This window comes from Coturnix japonica, chromosome 12, assembly GCF_054131305.1.
Source record: "Coturnix japonica strain WE chromosome 12, WE-NBRP24, whole genome shotgun sequence".
In the NCBI taxonomy this organism is placed as follows: domain Eukaryota; kingdom Metazoa; phylum Chordata; class Aves; order Galliformes; family Phasianidae; genus Coturnix; species Coturnix japonica.
The window spans coordinates 12,765,944-12,778,966 of NC_140674.1; the positions used below are offsets into that span (position 1 = coordinate 12,765,944).

The 13,023-nt window shown below is 40.6% G+C and overlaps 1 protein-coding gene across 2 annotated transcripts in view; it reads left to right on the forward strand.

Annotated features, from left to right (window-relative positions):
* The window catches only part of LOC107318284 (putative cation-transporting ATPase 13A4), a 30,629-nt gene that overhangs the window by 12,485 nt on the left and 5,121 nt on the right, over positions 1-13,023 (forward strand). For both annotated transcript variants that reach the window (XM_085513596.1, XM_015871933.3), the window contains exons 10-24: positions 582-752; positions 1,193-1,350; positions 2,804-2,992; positions 3,299-3,360; positions 4,286-4,436; positions 5,692-5,778; positions 6,457-6,610; positions 6,970-7,081; positions 8,040-8,164; positions 8,920-9,083; positions 9,543-9,665; positions 10,629-10,708; positions 11,339-11,381; positions 11,868-11,977; positions 12,332-12,428. In XM_085513596.1, the coding sequence (XP_085369722.1) occupies positions 582-752; positions 1,193-1,350; positions 2,804-2,992; positions 3,299-3,360; positions 4,286-4,436; positions 5,692-5,778; positions 6,457-6,610; positions 6,970-7,081; positions 8,040-8,164; positions 8,920-9,083; positions 9,543-9,665; positions 10,629-10,708; positions 11,339-11,381; positions 11,868-11,977; positions 12,332-12,428 (1,826 nt within the window). The remainder of the gene's footprint in view (positions 1-581; positions 753-1,192; positions 1,351-2,803; positions 2,993-3,298; positions 3,361-4,285; positions 4,437-5,691; positions 5,779-6,456; positions 6,611-6,969; positions 7,082-8,039; positions 8,165-8,919; positions 9,084-9,542; positions 9,666-10,628; positions 10,709-11,338; positions 11,382-11,867; positions 11,978-12,331; positions 12,429-13,023) is intronic.

Consider the following 13,023-nt stretch of genomic DNA (forward strand, 5'->3'; position numbering starts at 1 on the left):
TTCTGAAATCTCAAGCAAATGAGAAATTCCAGAAACTCCTTTTATTTAGAAACCCTCAGAGACCAGATATTCAGTGACAGTATTTCTGCTGCTTTACCTGAGTATATCTGCTCTGACATACGCAGGATGTTTATTGGCTTTCAAGCAAGAATCAGGTAATACCACATTCAATCCGCCTGAGGGAATAGTGTAGTAACCTGCACATGAAGTTCAAGCTAGGGGAACAACTTGTGGCAATCAGTTGGAGTCACACAATACCAGTTGAAGTCTCTGTTCAGGTTTCTGTTTCTACAGCCATTGTTCAGAGTCCTTGGACTTTTTTCAGTTCTCAGACTTACAAGTAGCTGTTGTGCAAGAAGCTGCTGTACCAGTGCAAAGGGGAATTTTTCTCTGGCAGAATTTGTTCTTTCCAGCTAGGCTCAAACTCCTATTCGTTCTGAATATGTGACGATATAAATTTAACATCTCTCTTAACTGGTTTCTCTAGGAAGTACGTTTACTGTCTGTCTAGATAATTTACTGTCAGCAGGCTAATTTTAAGGCATACTGCAGTTTTCTGCATCTGAGTTCATCTTTCCTAGGGGAAAGTATTCCAGTAACAAAGACCCAGTTACCCTATGCTGATAATCTGAAGCCCTGGAGAATGCACTGTGCAGAGGATTACAAAAAACACGTCCTCTTCTGTGGAACTGAGGTCATACAGACCAAGGGAGATGACAGAGGAGTAGTGAAAGCTGTGGTGCTGCAGACCGGTCAGTCAGCTCTTCAGCTTGCTTTTCCTTGCATGCATTTTCTTATTGCAACATGACTTAGAGGTCTCCAGAGTCTGAATTAAAGTTCTCTGGTGCAATTTACACTAAAGGAATTAATCGAAGTTCACAATCAATATACCCAGCTGGACTAAACTGTCATGTATTGTTTCAGTTCGTTTGGCAAACCTCTTAAAAAACCCATCAGCATATGACTGCATAGAATTTGTCTTTGCTTTGAGATGTTGAAAAAGTCCTACTTAAGACAATTTTTTTTTTCTATATTCTGTATACTAGTTCACATACAGCAACATGAAAGATCTTGGCCTTCATAAGTCACTTGAATTCTATTTCAAAGCCTTTTTTTTTTTTTTTCTTTTTTTTTCCTTAGAGAACTTTTGGAAGTGACTTTCCTATCTAATGATCTTAATTTATCTTTTCAGGTTTCAATACAGCCAAAGGAGATCTGGTGAGGTCCATTCTCTACCCTAAACCCATGAACTTCAAGTTGTACAGAGACGCCCTCCGATTCCTGATGTGCCTCATAGCATTGGCAACCATTGGGATGATCTACGCAGTGTGTGTATTTGCACTTAATGGGGTGAGTTGCTAAATGCAAGATAAATAGCTATGCTCAGTTTCAATAGACTTGAAACTTCAGTGGTTTCCCTATGTGCTTTTATATAAGAGTATGTTTATACAATTCTCTTTGCCTTAGTAGATGTGGCCATTTTACAATGAAATTATGTTTGTGACACCACAAACTCTTGGATATTCAATTCTAATGTGTCAAAACCTACTGTGTCCCCATTTTAGTTTCCTCAGAGTTCTTAGCATATCTGGTGTGAGAACTTTACAGGTTATTGCATACCCCTTCAGCCACTTTTCTTCCTTCTTCTTCTTGCAAAGCCCTAAACAATACTGGTACAAGCACATATCCCTAAAGTTTATTGACACTATAAAGAACTCCCTATTTTATTCTGGCCCTTTTGTCATATCTCTATATAGTTATTTGTGCAGTGGAGGAACCTTCAATTAGTTATTGCTAAATAAGTATAGCTTTTGAAAAGTAACTTCTGAAAAGCCAGGTATCCTGTATCAGTTGAGTCATTCACCCACACCTCCACTTATTTTTTCCAGAGTTTGTTAGGAGGTTTATGAGGTGTGAATTTGCACACTGGTATCTGCTTTGCCAAGTTTATTTAATTTTTTTCTTCCTCCTTCCTCTTTGTAATATGTGAAATACATGCTGATGTTATCATGTTAGCTGAAAATGCTATCAAAAAGGAACTTTCAGTTGGTCTGAAATAGTACCAAAGAAGGGAGAATGAGAAATCGAAGAAAATTCAGTGTGCCAAAACCAGCATGGTTTATGGTCAAATCTCCAGGCTTAAAAGTGGTAATATCAAAATTCTAATGATGGTTTTCAGATCCACCCAAACTGCAGATTGGCTTTAGTTTGCAGTACCTCTGTCCTGGGACCCCAATTTGAAATGCATTCAATCCTTTAGTAGCGATACTGTCTGCCAAAAGTAACAATGCCAACATTCAGTGTACCTGCAGCCATCTTTACACCAACCTCTTAACTTTCTAATTAGAGATTAGAAATGTAACTTTTATTTCTACGTATTTTCCTCCACATAAAAGCCATCCTTTTTAGCATTTTCCCATATGTCTTACCTGTCACCCTAGTAGCCCAGAGCTATGTCTATAGGCAGTTAAATGAACACCCATGGCAATGACAGATTCTTTTGTGTTTCATGATAGTGAACTAGGCTTGACTGAAGGTGTAATAACCTATCCTGGCATGTTTGAGCTCATTTATGTGCTTTGCAGGTTTGTTAGTGCAGAGAATGCTCTTTAGCTCCTTAGGACCTTTGGTTAAATCAAAGCAATTCATTTTTTTTTAGGGACATGAATATGTAATGTACCACGGGTAGAAAACAACAGTATGAAGCATCTACAGTACAGAGCAAGAGAGTTAAAGAGGGCTATTCTCAGATAATCCAAGCAGCACATCATCTTACTGATAACTGCTTTTGGTTTTATATCAGGAGGAGGCAGGAGAAGTAGTGAAGAAAGCTTTGGATGTTGTCACTATTGCTGTCCCCCCAGCCCTACCAGCTGCCTTAACAACAGGGATCATTTACACCCAGCGGAGGCTGAAGAAAAAGGGCATCTTCTGCATCAGCCCACAAAGAATCAACATGTGTGGACAGCTGAACCTCATCTGCTTTGACAAAGTAACTGCTCTATGTTGGTCACTCCTGCACTTGCAATGGGAGCAATGCTCAGGGTGGGAGAGTTTGGCCAAGCATTTCCATTGTATTTTAGAAACATATGATCCAGCCTTTCATCCTGAAGTTTGTGCTGTCTGAACATAGATTGTTGTATACTCTTAGTTGTTTTCTTTTGAACCTGGGAAATATCTGGTGGTACTTTTGCTCTGCACTGTGCTGACATCTAAACAGCAGCTTCTTAAAATATGTTTTGCTTTTTATATATAAACATAATGTACAAAGTTAATTTAAATGTCTATTCTAACATAGACTGGCACCTTGACAGAAGATGGCCTGGATCTCTGGGGCTTGCTGCCCTCTGAAGGAAACTGGTAAGATTCTTTGATGACCAATGGCATTTGAATTTGTGAGATAATGACCAGATACTCCTCTAACACATACAAACAAATCTTAATGACAGGCATTTGTGTCAAATCCAATGAAAAGTTCCCCTTGTTTAGATATCTAATGGTATTTCTGCATCCTTCAGAAAGTGAGTTGGTTTTCTCATCCTGTGCACACAGACAGGGAATTCTGCAGTAGATGTGCTAGGTTAGATATCAGAATAGCAGGAGATCCCTGACCACTTACAACAGGAAATTACTGTAACCTGTGAAACTGCTTTTCAGTTCCTACAGTGCCAACATTTTTGTCCATTTATATTTCCAGAAATGTGAATGCACAAAGATGTTCAGACTTGTAGCAGCCTCACAGCTTGAGTCCTTGCACAAGCCTCAAATAACATTTCATGGTAATCTGATGTCTACCCCAATGGACTACTAAATACTTAGAAAATGCTTATTTTGAGTGTGCGTATTCCACCCAGGGACATGCACTAAAAAGAGCTGCTGGGAGAGGACAAATCTACAGAAACATGCTTGATGCCTGGCCACAGGATGAGACTTTAACAGTCACCTTAGCAATCTCCTTACACAGAATCGTTAAGTTTGAAAAGACTTCTAAGATCATCTATAGTCCAACTGTTCACCTACCACAAATTTTGCCCACTAAATCATGTTCCCTGTTATCATACCTCCACATTTCTTGAATGCTGCCATAAACAATGACTCCACCACCGCCAGTGCATCATCTCTCTCCAGAATAATTTTTCCCTAGCATCCAACCTGAATCTTCCCTGGCAGAACTTGAAGCCGTTTCCTCTCATCCTATCAATTTCTGACTTCTCCCCCACCCCCACATTAGCCACATGTGTTTGGTGTTTCCTAATAATAATTTTTATTGTTTCCTTTTCATTAGCTTTCAGGATGTTCACAGGTTCCCTACAGACCATAACCTACCCTGGGGCCAAGTGTTCAGAGCAATGGTGACTTGTCATTCATTAATTGTTTTGGAGGGCAAGATCCAAGGAGACCCACTGGATGTGAAAATGTTTGAGGCAACTAATTGGGTAAACTGTGATTTGTTGTTATGCAAATAACAATATAGAGGTTTGATGTTTTCTTTCAAAGGAGAAATGTCCCAAAGCCTTCCATGCAAATAGTCACTGTCTAAACGTAAGTGAAACAGCCAGAAAGGATACTACATTCTTAGGCTTTTAGAGAAATGCTCTGTCTAAAGCTTTCAGCCTGGAGTAAATTAAGTATTTAGGTCATTTGACTGAAAGTGGTGGATATCATGCAAACCTTATTGGGATATCAGTTCTAACTGTGGCTACTGCCAGATGACAGGAAGTCCTAGCTATAACTTGTATACAGATATGAACTGGCAAATAACTACTTCTGCCACTCTGAACTGGATACTCAGCGTTCAGTAGAGCTTTGTCATTCTGGATATGCTTCATATGGGCATGGGATTTCAAACCTAAAGATGACAGAAGGCCCCACAGGTGGGAAATAATTACTACACTTGCAGAGTAATGAGAAAAGAATAAAACCAGTATATCCCAAAGCACACTGCTTTAAATTCCCTTAATGTTCCATTACCTAAAGATGCTGTCAATGGCCCTACTTAGTATCTGATCAACTGGAGAAAAGTGAGCATTTATAAAAATCTGAGAGACTGCAGATCTGAGATCGGTTGTTATTCTGTTACCTATAATTATGCAGTGAAAGACACAGCCGTAAGTTGATCTTGGTGCAAGACAAGATGCAGGGTCAGGTTAGTTATGTGGTTGACAACATCCATTCTTAACGTCTGTTTTATATCTACAAAATATGTAAGACAGCCAAGTTTCAAGGAACAAACTTGTCTAGTAAGGACAGGAACTAGAGGGTATTTTTTTTCCCCCTCCAAGGGCATCAATTCACCACTTCAGCCTTAGGCAGAAAAAGAATATAAATTACCTGAAAGACAAACAATTGCATGCCCTCTGACACCATAAAATATTCTTATTCTCATGGTCATGTTGTGATGACTAAAAAACAGCTGACATCTGGATGTATTGTGATAGACAAAGGATTTGTCTGGGAGATGACACAACCTATTTGCTGTGCAAGAGTACAGCAGTATCTTCATGAAGCTGGAACCTCTGGATTTGTTTGCCAAGGGAGCAGTGAGTTTTCTGCTGAAGTTTTTTAGTGTGAGGTTGGGAATGAATAAGATACCTCATTTTGAGGGAAGAAAATGCTCTAAGTGATCCACTGAGGTTCCTTTCAGCTATACTGATACTGTAACCTAAAAGATTTGTGTCTTTCAATACACAGGTGATAGATGATTCCAGTGAACACCAGAATGAAGGTCAAAGATCTACACACACCACATTTGTTAGACCTGGACCTAAAGCCAACAGTGTAAGCTACTGGCAAGATTCACATTTGTGATCAAGTTAAACTGTTAGTGTGAGAGTTACCTCTTAGTAGAGAAATGTTTATTGTTCTAGTCTAAGACAACTCTTCCACACTTTGTCTCACTTGGATTTCATGCAGGGAGATCATCGTTCTCCTGATGAAAAATAGATGCCAGAAGGAGCTTGCTGCTCACAAAAGAAACAGGACATGAGCAGGGGGTTGCTAGATGACAGATTATCCAGCCCAAGAATTTACCTCTCCTGGTGGCACCAGACTCAGTCCAGGATCAGCCAAGTGGTGGTCACCTCTAGAGTGCTTGGGGCTGCAGGTCACCCCAGAAGCTGATGTCAGACCTCTGCTGATGTGAAAACTTTCTAATGTCTTACAAAGGATAAATCACTAGTATAAAAGGTAGCAGTCTTGTTAAATAAACAGGACTGGTGAATTCCTTTCAGTAAACTGTATGAAACAGCCTGCTAAAACTATCAGAGAACTCTTCACATTGCTTGAAGAAAACATAGCTGTACAAATTTCATGAGTCTGTTCTGCTCCACTATGAAAAAGAAATGAATCAGTGTATTATACATTGTTATCTTCTCAGTGTGTCTCAGGGGGCTCATCTGGTTTGGCTTGAGCTTAAAATCTTCACTGCAGTATCCAATCCCTTTATTTTTCTCCTAGGCCTCTGTGGAAGGAATTGCCATTTTACACCAGTTTCCATTTTCTTCGGCTTTGCAGAGAATGTCTGTCATTGCTCAGGAAACTGGTGGGGAAAAGCAGGTCTTCACAAAAGGTGCTCCAGAAATGGTAGCCACATTATGCAGAGCAGAAACAGGTAACCAGCATTCATAAATGCTTCCTAGAAGTGCGTAGGTGTAACTGACTTTTGGTGGTGCATTGTAGCATAAGGTCCTAATGAGATTTCTGAGCCTAAGTACTTCCATTTCAGCCTGAAATGTTAGCTGTGCTTCCAGTCTAAGGTCAGTCTTTCATACAACTCAGAAAAGAAGCACTGCTTGCAGACAAAAGTACTAACATTCACAAGGCATTCAGTTTCTACTAGAACTAGTATCTGAGTTACCCACTATATACCAGAAAACAGAGATGCTTTAGAGAAGGTTCTTAAGACCAATCTGCTTCTATTAAACAAACCAGCCAAACTCGATGATGAGCTGCCTTTTCCTCTTTGCACAGTTCCACCGAACTTTGAAAGCAAGCTTCTATTCTACACAGCACAAGGTTTTAGGGTGATTGGAGTGGCGTGTAAATCTCTACAGGTGGAAAAGCAATCTACTGATCTAACAAGGTAAGCAACAGATGGCTTCTTATCAGCCACATCCAGCCATAACCCTCACAGTATATCATTACTACAAGGCTTCTACCAAGAGCAGGGCTGCAGTATAGATGGGTTTGCTAGAAGTAGGCTAAAGGGAATCTGTTTAGATCTGGATATGGGTCTGAGAGTGGGTATTGCTACCCAATACCTGCAGCACATACCTGTATTCTTTACGTGTTTCTTAGCAATGAATCAAGATGGATGATTCAACTCTGGCACAACATGAAGCCTAGAACAGATTTGGTAATTACATGTGCAGTTGTATTTGGGTAAAGTATACACTGCCAGGAAAGAGAAAGGACAAGTGGAGGTCAAACACAATGGCCCTGCTGTGAAAGCAGTGACTATTCAGCGCCATCTGACTCAGCTACTCTGAATAGTTACTTTGACTGCCTTGCAAGTGCTTGGCATTGCATACTTGCTACATTGGCTAAAATAAGTGTTTGAAAGCTTTTATTTTTATTTTATTCAAACTCTTCAGAAACAACCTGACTCCCTGGGGACCTCTATTTCATGCCATTGTTTACCAAATCCTGTTCTCAACTGCATGTGTTCAGCTGTAAAAATGGCGATAGCACAGGTACAATAGGTTTTCTATTTGTGTACAGGGCTTCTCCAACTTATTGTTCAGGTTTGATTTTTGTATGTGGAGGAGATAACTCCAAAATGGTTCTTTTTTATTTATTTTGTAATAATTAAGCAAATGTGATCTGACACCACTCACTACTGGTGAAATGCAACCCCAGATGGTCTTGAAATAGCACCAGAAAAAACAGAAAGCCTTAGACTGTTAAAAACTAAGAAGTTTTTTACATCCTTGGGATTAGATCAGATGATTAACACTTAGAAATGGCTATAGGCAAATTCAGGGCTAAAGCAAGGTAAGGGGAAAAAGGAATTAAATATTTACATCTGATCTTCACTTAAGGGAGGAGGTGGAATCTGATCTGACATTCCTGGGTCTGCTGATAATGGAGAATCGATTGAAGAGAGAGACAAAGCCTGTCCTGGAAGACCTCAGTGCTGCCCACATCAGGAGTGTTATGGTCACAGGTAACAAAATGGGATGGACTAGTTCAACAGCTGCTAGCACAGACATAACACAACCATGTGTAAGTGAGTGAGCAGTCTGCTTCTTTGTCATCAGCACTGGTAAGAAGGCACAGGCATTTGTGTCCTTCGGACAATTACAGTCCAAGAAACACTTTTCTGGTGAGCCCATTTGTTTTGTCTACGAAGTTTAACAGTTGACATGCATGAAAGCACATAATGATGAGTCAAAATGGAATGCTGTTGCTAGAACAAATCACTGAGCCATGTGATACCTGCCAATTCATGCCTACAGATCCCTATTTATCACTCCTTTTATTTTTTCCCCTTGAAGAGTTGGTTTGGATTTGGAAAGGAAAAATCTCAGGTTTAATGCGGTCTAAACACGTTTTCCTGGAAATCACGCAGAACTTCCTGGGCTTCACCTCTTCCTGTATTAAACTCACACCAAAGCCATCTTAAGACAATTACAGTGAAGCAGTGATACTCACTGCACTTCTCCCCCCTTTCTCCAAAACAGAGAAACTAGGAGCGCATTCTGCAGTTATATTTCTTCAAGCTTAGGCCAGATTAAATATGTATCTATTGAGACAGACCTCACCTGCAAAGTTTTTCTCTTTATCTAAAGCCTCCCTATACATGGATAGTGCAACCCTATTAACACCTGCAGATATATTTGAAAGTTTGGAATTCAGGAAAGGGTTAATGCTTCCTCCACAAACAGTTCCTCACTGCAAATGACACTTGGAATTTTCTAGGTGATAACATTCAGACAGCTGTAACTGTTGCAAGGAATGCTGGGATGATTTCTCCAACAAACAGAGTGATTCTTGTGGAAGCAAACAAAATACCTGGATCTTTTTCAGCATCTGTAACATGGAAACCACTAGAAGAAAATAAAACTGAAGACTATGGAATCTTGGTGAGAGTAAAATTAATGATGCAGCAGGAAAACAAAGTTGAAATGCTTGTAATACTGCAAAGTACCATCCTACAGATTCCTTCTTAATGTATTATCTTTTTAACGACATTTTGGCTAACTACAGGGACTAGATTTGAGGCCAGCTTTACAGTGTAACCCATGGAAGATTTACCCATAGCCCTCATGCTTAGCTGATGTCATTTTCAAGCATGTTTCCCTGCAAAGTAAGTTTAGTAGCATAGAATATTTTGCAGATCTAAAGTTTGTGTAACTGCACTGAATGGACAAACCCTGTTGGAGCAGGTAGAGAGTTAGAACTTTCCCATACACACAAAACTGAAACAGAGACTAACCCAGGTCTCCAATGGTCTTCACAAGTGCCCTCTCTATTGATGTCCTTTTGTAAAAGATTTGAGGACTTGGAAACAGCACTCATTCTGTTGTGATTTCTTTTATTAGGACAGTGTCAGTCAGACTGGAAGAAGAATTAGTTTGGCAGTGGAATCAGGCCAGTTCCATTTTGCCATGAGTGGAAAATCTTACCAAATTGTAGCCCAGCATTTCAGCAACTTACTTCCAAAGGTAAGAGATGGATTATTTTATAGGAGTAGGCTGCCAGTTGGTAGATTCAGATTGTCTTTCTGTGATTAGTTAAAGAGAGCTGCACCAGGAATTCCTTGGGAAAGACTCTAATGCTGAAATACTCATGGACTAGGTAAATCTCTGATGCAATTGTGTGGAGGAAGAGTCTGAAAAGCTCTGATTTTATCTAGTGTGAGAGGGCAGAGTAGTCTTATAGCATTTGAGAACATTTGTGAACACATAACTAGCCTTTGCACAGCCCCACTTCTCTCATGTTTTGAAGAATAGGTGAAAATAGGTACTATACAGGTGAAAATGTGGTACTATACAGCATGAGATGTATTAATCATATTAACCCTCTTCTAGTAAATCCCTCCTTAGTTGTAACACTATAACATAAGGAACATACTGCAATAGTAGAGGGGCAACAAAGTCTCTAGCAGTAGCAAATAAGAAGGAGCCCAAATACAGATGTGGATACAGAAATAAAAGGAAAAAAAATCTGCTTACCTTTGGAAGGTCTCAGGTAGGCAGGGATTCTCCAGCAAGATGCCCTTACCTCCACCACCACAGCTTAACTGAGGTGTGAGAAGGGGTGCATCCTGGCTTTACCCCTTTTGGTCATTCAGGTACATTGCATGCACCTGAGCTCCCCTGTGCTGGCCCTGCCTTCACACCAGGTGCTCAATCACTGCTTCAGGCCGTGCCTCAGCATTTCTGCTACGTACGTGTTCATCTTACAAACACCACACTGAACCCTATGTCCTAATGGTGACCACAACTTTTTCAAAATTAGCATCCCCTTTATCTTTGATCCTCAGTCTTACAGAATCACCAGCTGTTTGGGAATGGGACTTTTGGGTTGTTTCTAGTCCAGATTTATCACTGAAATCACTGTGGCTCTAATATCAATTGCTTAAATCACCCCTTTCCTTTTTTGTTGTTTTGTTTCCCTCCTGACAGCTCCTGCTGAATTCTACAGTTTTTGCCAGAATGTCCCCCAGTCAGAAAGCCAGCCTTGTAGAGGACTTTCAAAAGCTGGAGTAAGTTCTTGTAAACTCAGCAACTGAAGACACAAGTGATTCAGCTCTTGAAGCACCAGACTGTTTTGTATAGATGATGCTGTCATAAGGACTTTTAAGTTTAACAGGCCTTGGCTCATCCTTTCACTTTCAGGGCAAGGAGGTGTCCCCAGATATCCTGTTAAGCCTATGCTTTCCCTCCTCCAGCTCTTTGTCACTCTCTGTCTGCTCCAGGAGATACTGGGCCCCAAAGCAAAGCCCCTAGTGAAATCTGTTCCCTGTGAACATGAGGAACCAGTGTGTGCAATCCATCATTTCTGAGCTGGGCCATCACTATTAACCCCTTCCTCTGTCGTGATCAACCTTACTACACTCAGAGTGGAAAACTGAGTCAATTGTAATGAACTAAAAACTACATACTAATGTATTCTTTAGTCTGTCACAGCAGAAAGACTTTACTGGAGACACATGTGAGGTTCAAGCCTATGGAAATTCATATTCTAGGATCTTGGGCTTGTATTTCAGTCTTTCAGCTTTCCAGATGGGCTTTAAAAAAGCTGACATGACTTACAGAAATAACTTGCATGGAGGAGACTTTGCTTCAGGTCTCAGTTTCCCAAGCACTGAACTGTAGGTCACTTTATTTTTTAGTTACTTTGTGGGCATGTGTGGAGATGGAGCCAATGACTGTGGGGTAAGTGAGAATTCCTTATAATTTATTTATAAATGAATGCACTGTCAGTAGAATATCACTAACTGAGCACATGCCGGAGATGGGAGTGCTGCCATCTCAGCCATGAAGCAGTTGCTTGCACTTAAACAAAGTCCCCAGGGTTTTCCCAGAAGAAGGAAGTAGAGAACCCATTCATCTACAGGAACTGTGACTGCAAAGAAGCACTGATAAAGGAGGTGCTGCTAAACCTGCCTTCTGCAGCTGGGGTTGATGGCTTTGGGGTCTATAGGAAATGGGCTTTCTCATGCTGTCATCCCCTTACTGCTTCAGACCTGATGCTTCAAATCCCAGTGAAGAAACTATTAGGATAGAGCATGCACAGGGAGTGAGGAGGGAATGCTGCTGTTCACAGAACACATCCTGTAATAAGGGCTCATTTCTTGGCTGAAGCATCACTTTCTGGGTTTTCCTGGCTTGTGAGTGCTGAAGAGCAATATGCCTTTTCAGGCTTTGAAAGTGGCACATGCAGGGATATCACTGTCAGAGCAGGAGGCATCAGTGGCTTCACCTTTCACATCCCGAACCCCCAGCATAGCATGTGTGCCAGAACTCATCAGGTAAGCATGGATTTTTGTTTTTTTGTTACTTGAAGGAGATATTCCCTACTGCTCTCAAATATTAGTGTTGTTTTTCCCCACTAAGCCAGAATGCACATACATGGAGAAAAATAAATGTATTGACATTGAAATCACCATTTGTCTAGTTCCTGTCTTAAACTCCTTTAAGATACAGATAGATACATTTCCCTCCAAACCACAGGAGGAAGGAAATTGCAGCTGAGCAGAAGAAAAGAATGGTAGAGATTTCTGTTCTTGTGGCAAACACTTTATTTTCCAACTGCATTTTGAGAGGACTGGCACCAAAAGTAGATCATGGCCTAATTGCTGTCCTTTTTTCACATCTTCGCACAGGGAAGGCCGTGCTGCCCTGGTCACTTCCTTCTGCATGTTCAAGTATATGGCTCTGTATAGCACCATTCAGTACCTTGGTGTTCTCCTACTGTACTGGGTACGTCTTGGGAATATGGGCCTTGTTTGATAGAACTGGATGAGCTACTCTCCTCTGTAGGAGAAACATAACAATAAGAACCACAATCAAACAAACACACCTTAGGATATGGATCTTCGTGTGATCTAACATAATCATCCAGTCCTTCTGTACTCTCATCTGGAAAACTGGAAAGATTATTCCCACTAACACCAGCCAATGGGCACAGGATCCACACTGGGCAAAAATAAGAATGAGATATTGAACAGTATTTCAAATGTGGGAGAATCTGCCATAAGCATATGTTGTTGCAATTTATTCAGTGTTTAAAGCATAAATTAGCTTGACAGTAAGCAAAATCCCCTAGAGTGCCTTAAACCATGTTTACATGGCTTCTTCCCAACTAGAGAGGAGGGCTTTACATTCAGAAATCACCCAGCACTAAGAAAGGACGTCTCTTCAAATAGATATATTTTAATTATTATTGCATTGAGTGAACTGGAAGCACCATTAGTTCAAATAATGCACAAGAGGGGAGTATTCACTGTGGACCCAGTAGTGATGAATCTATTGGCAGTGCTGGACTGTGTGGTTCCTGTATCTGCTGAGTAGCGTA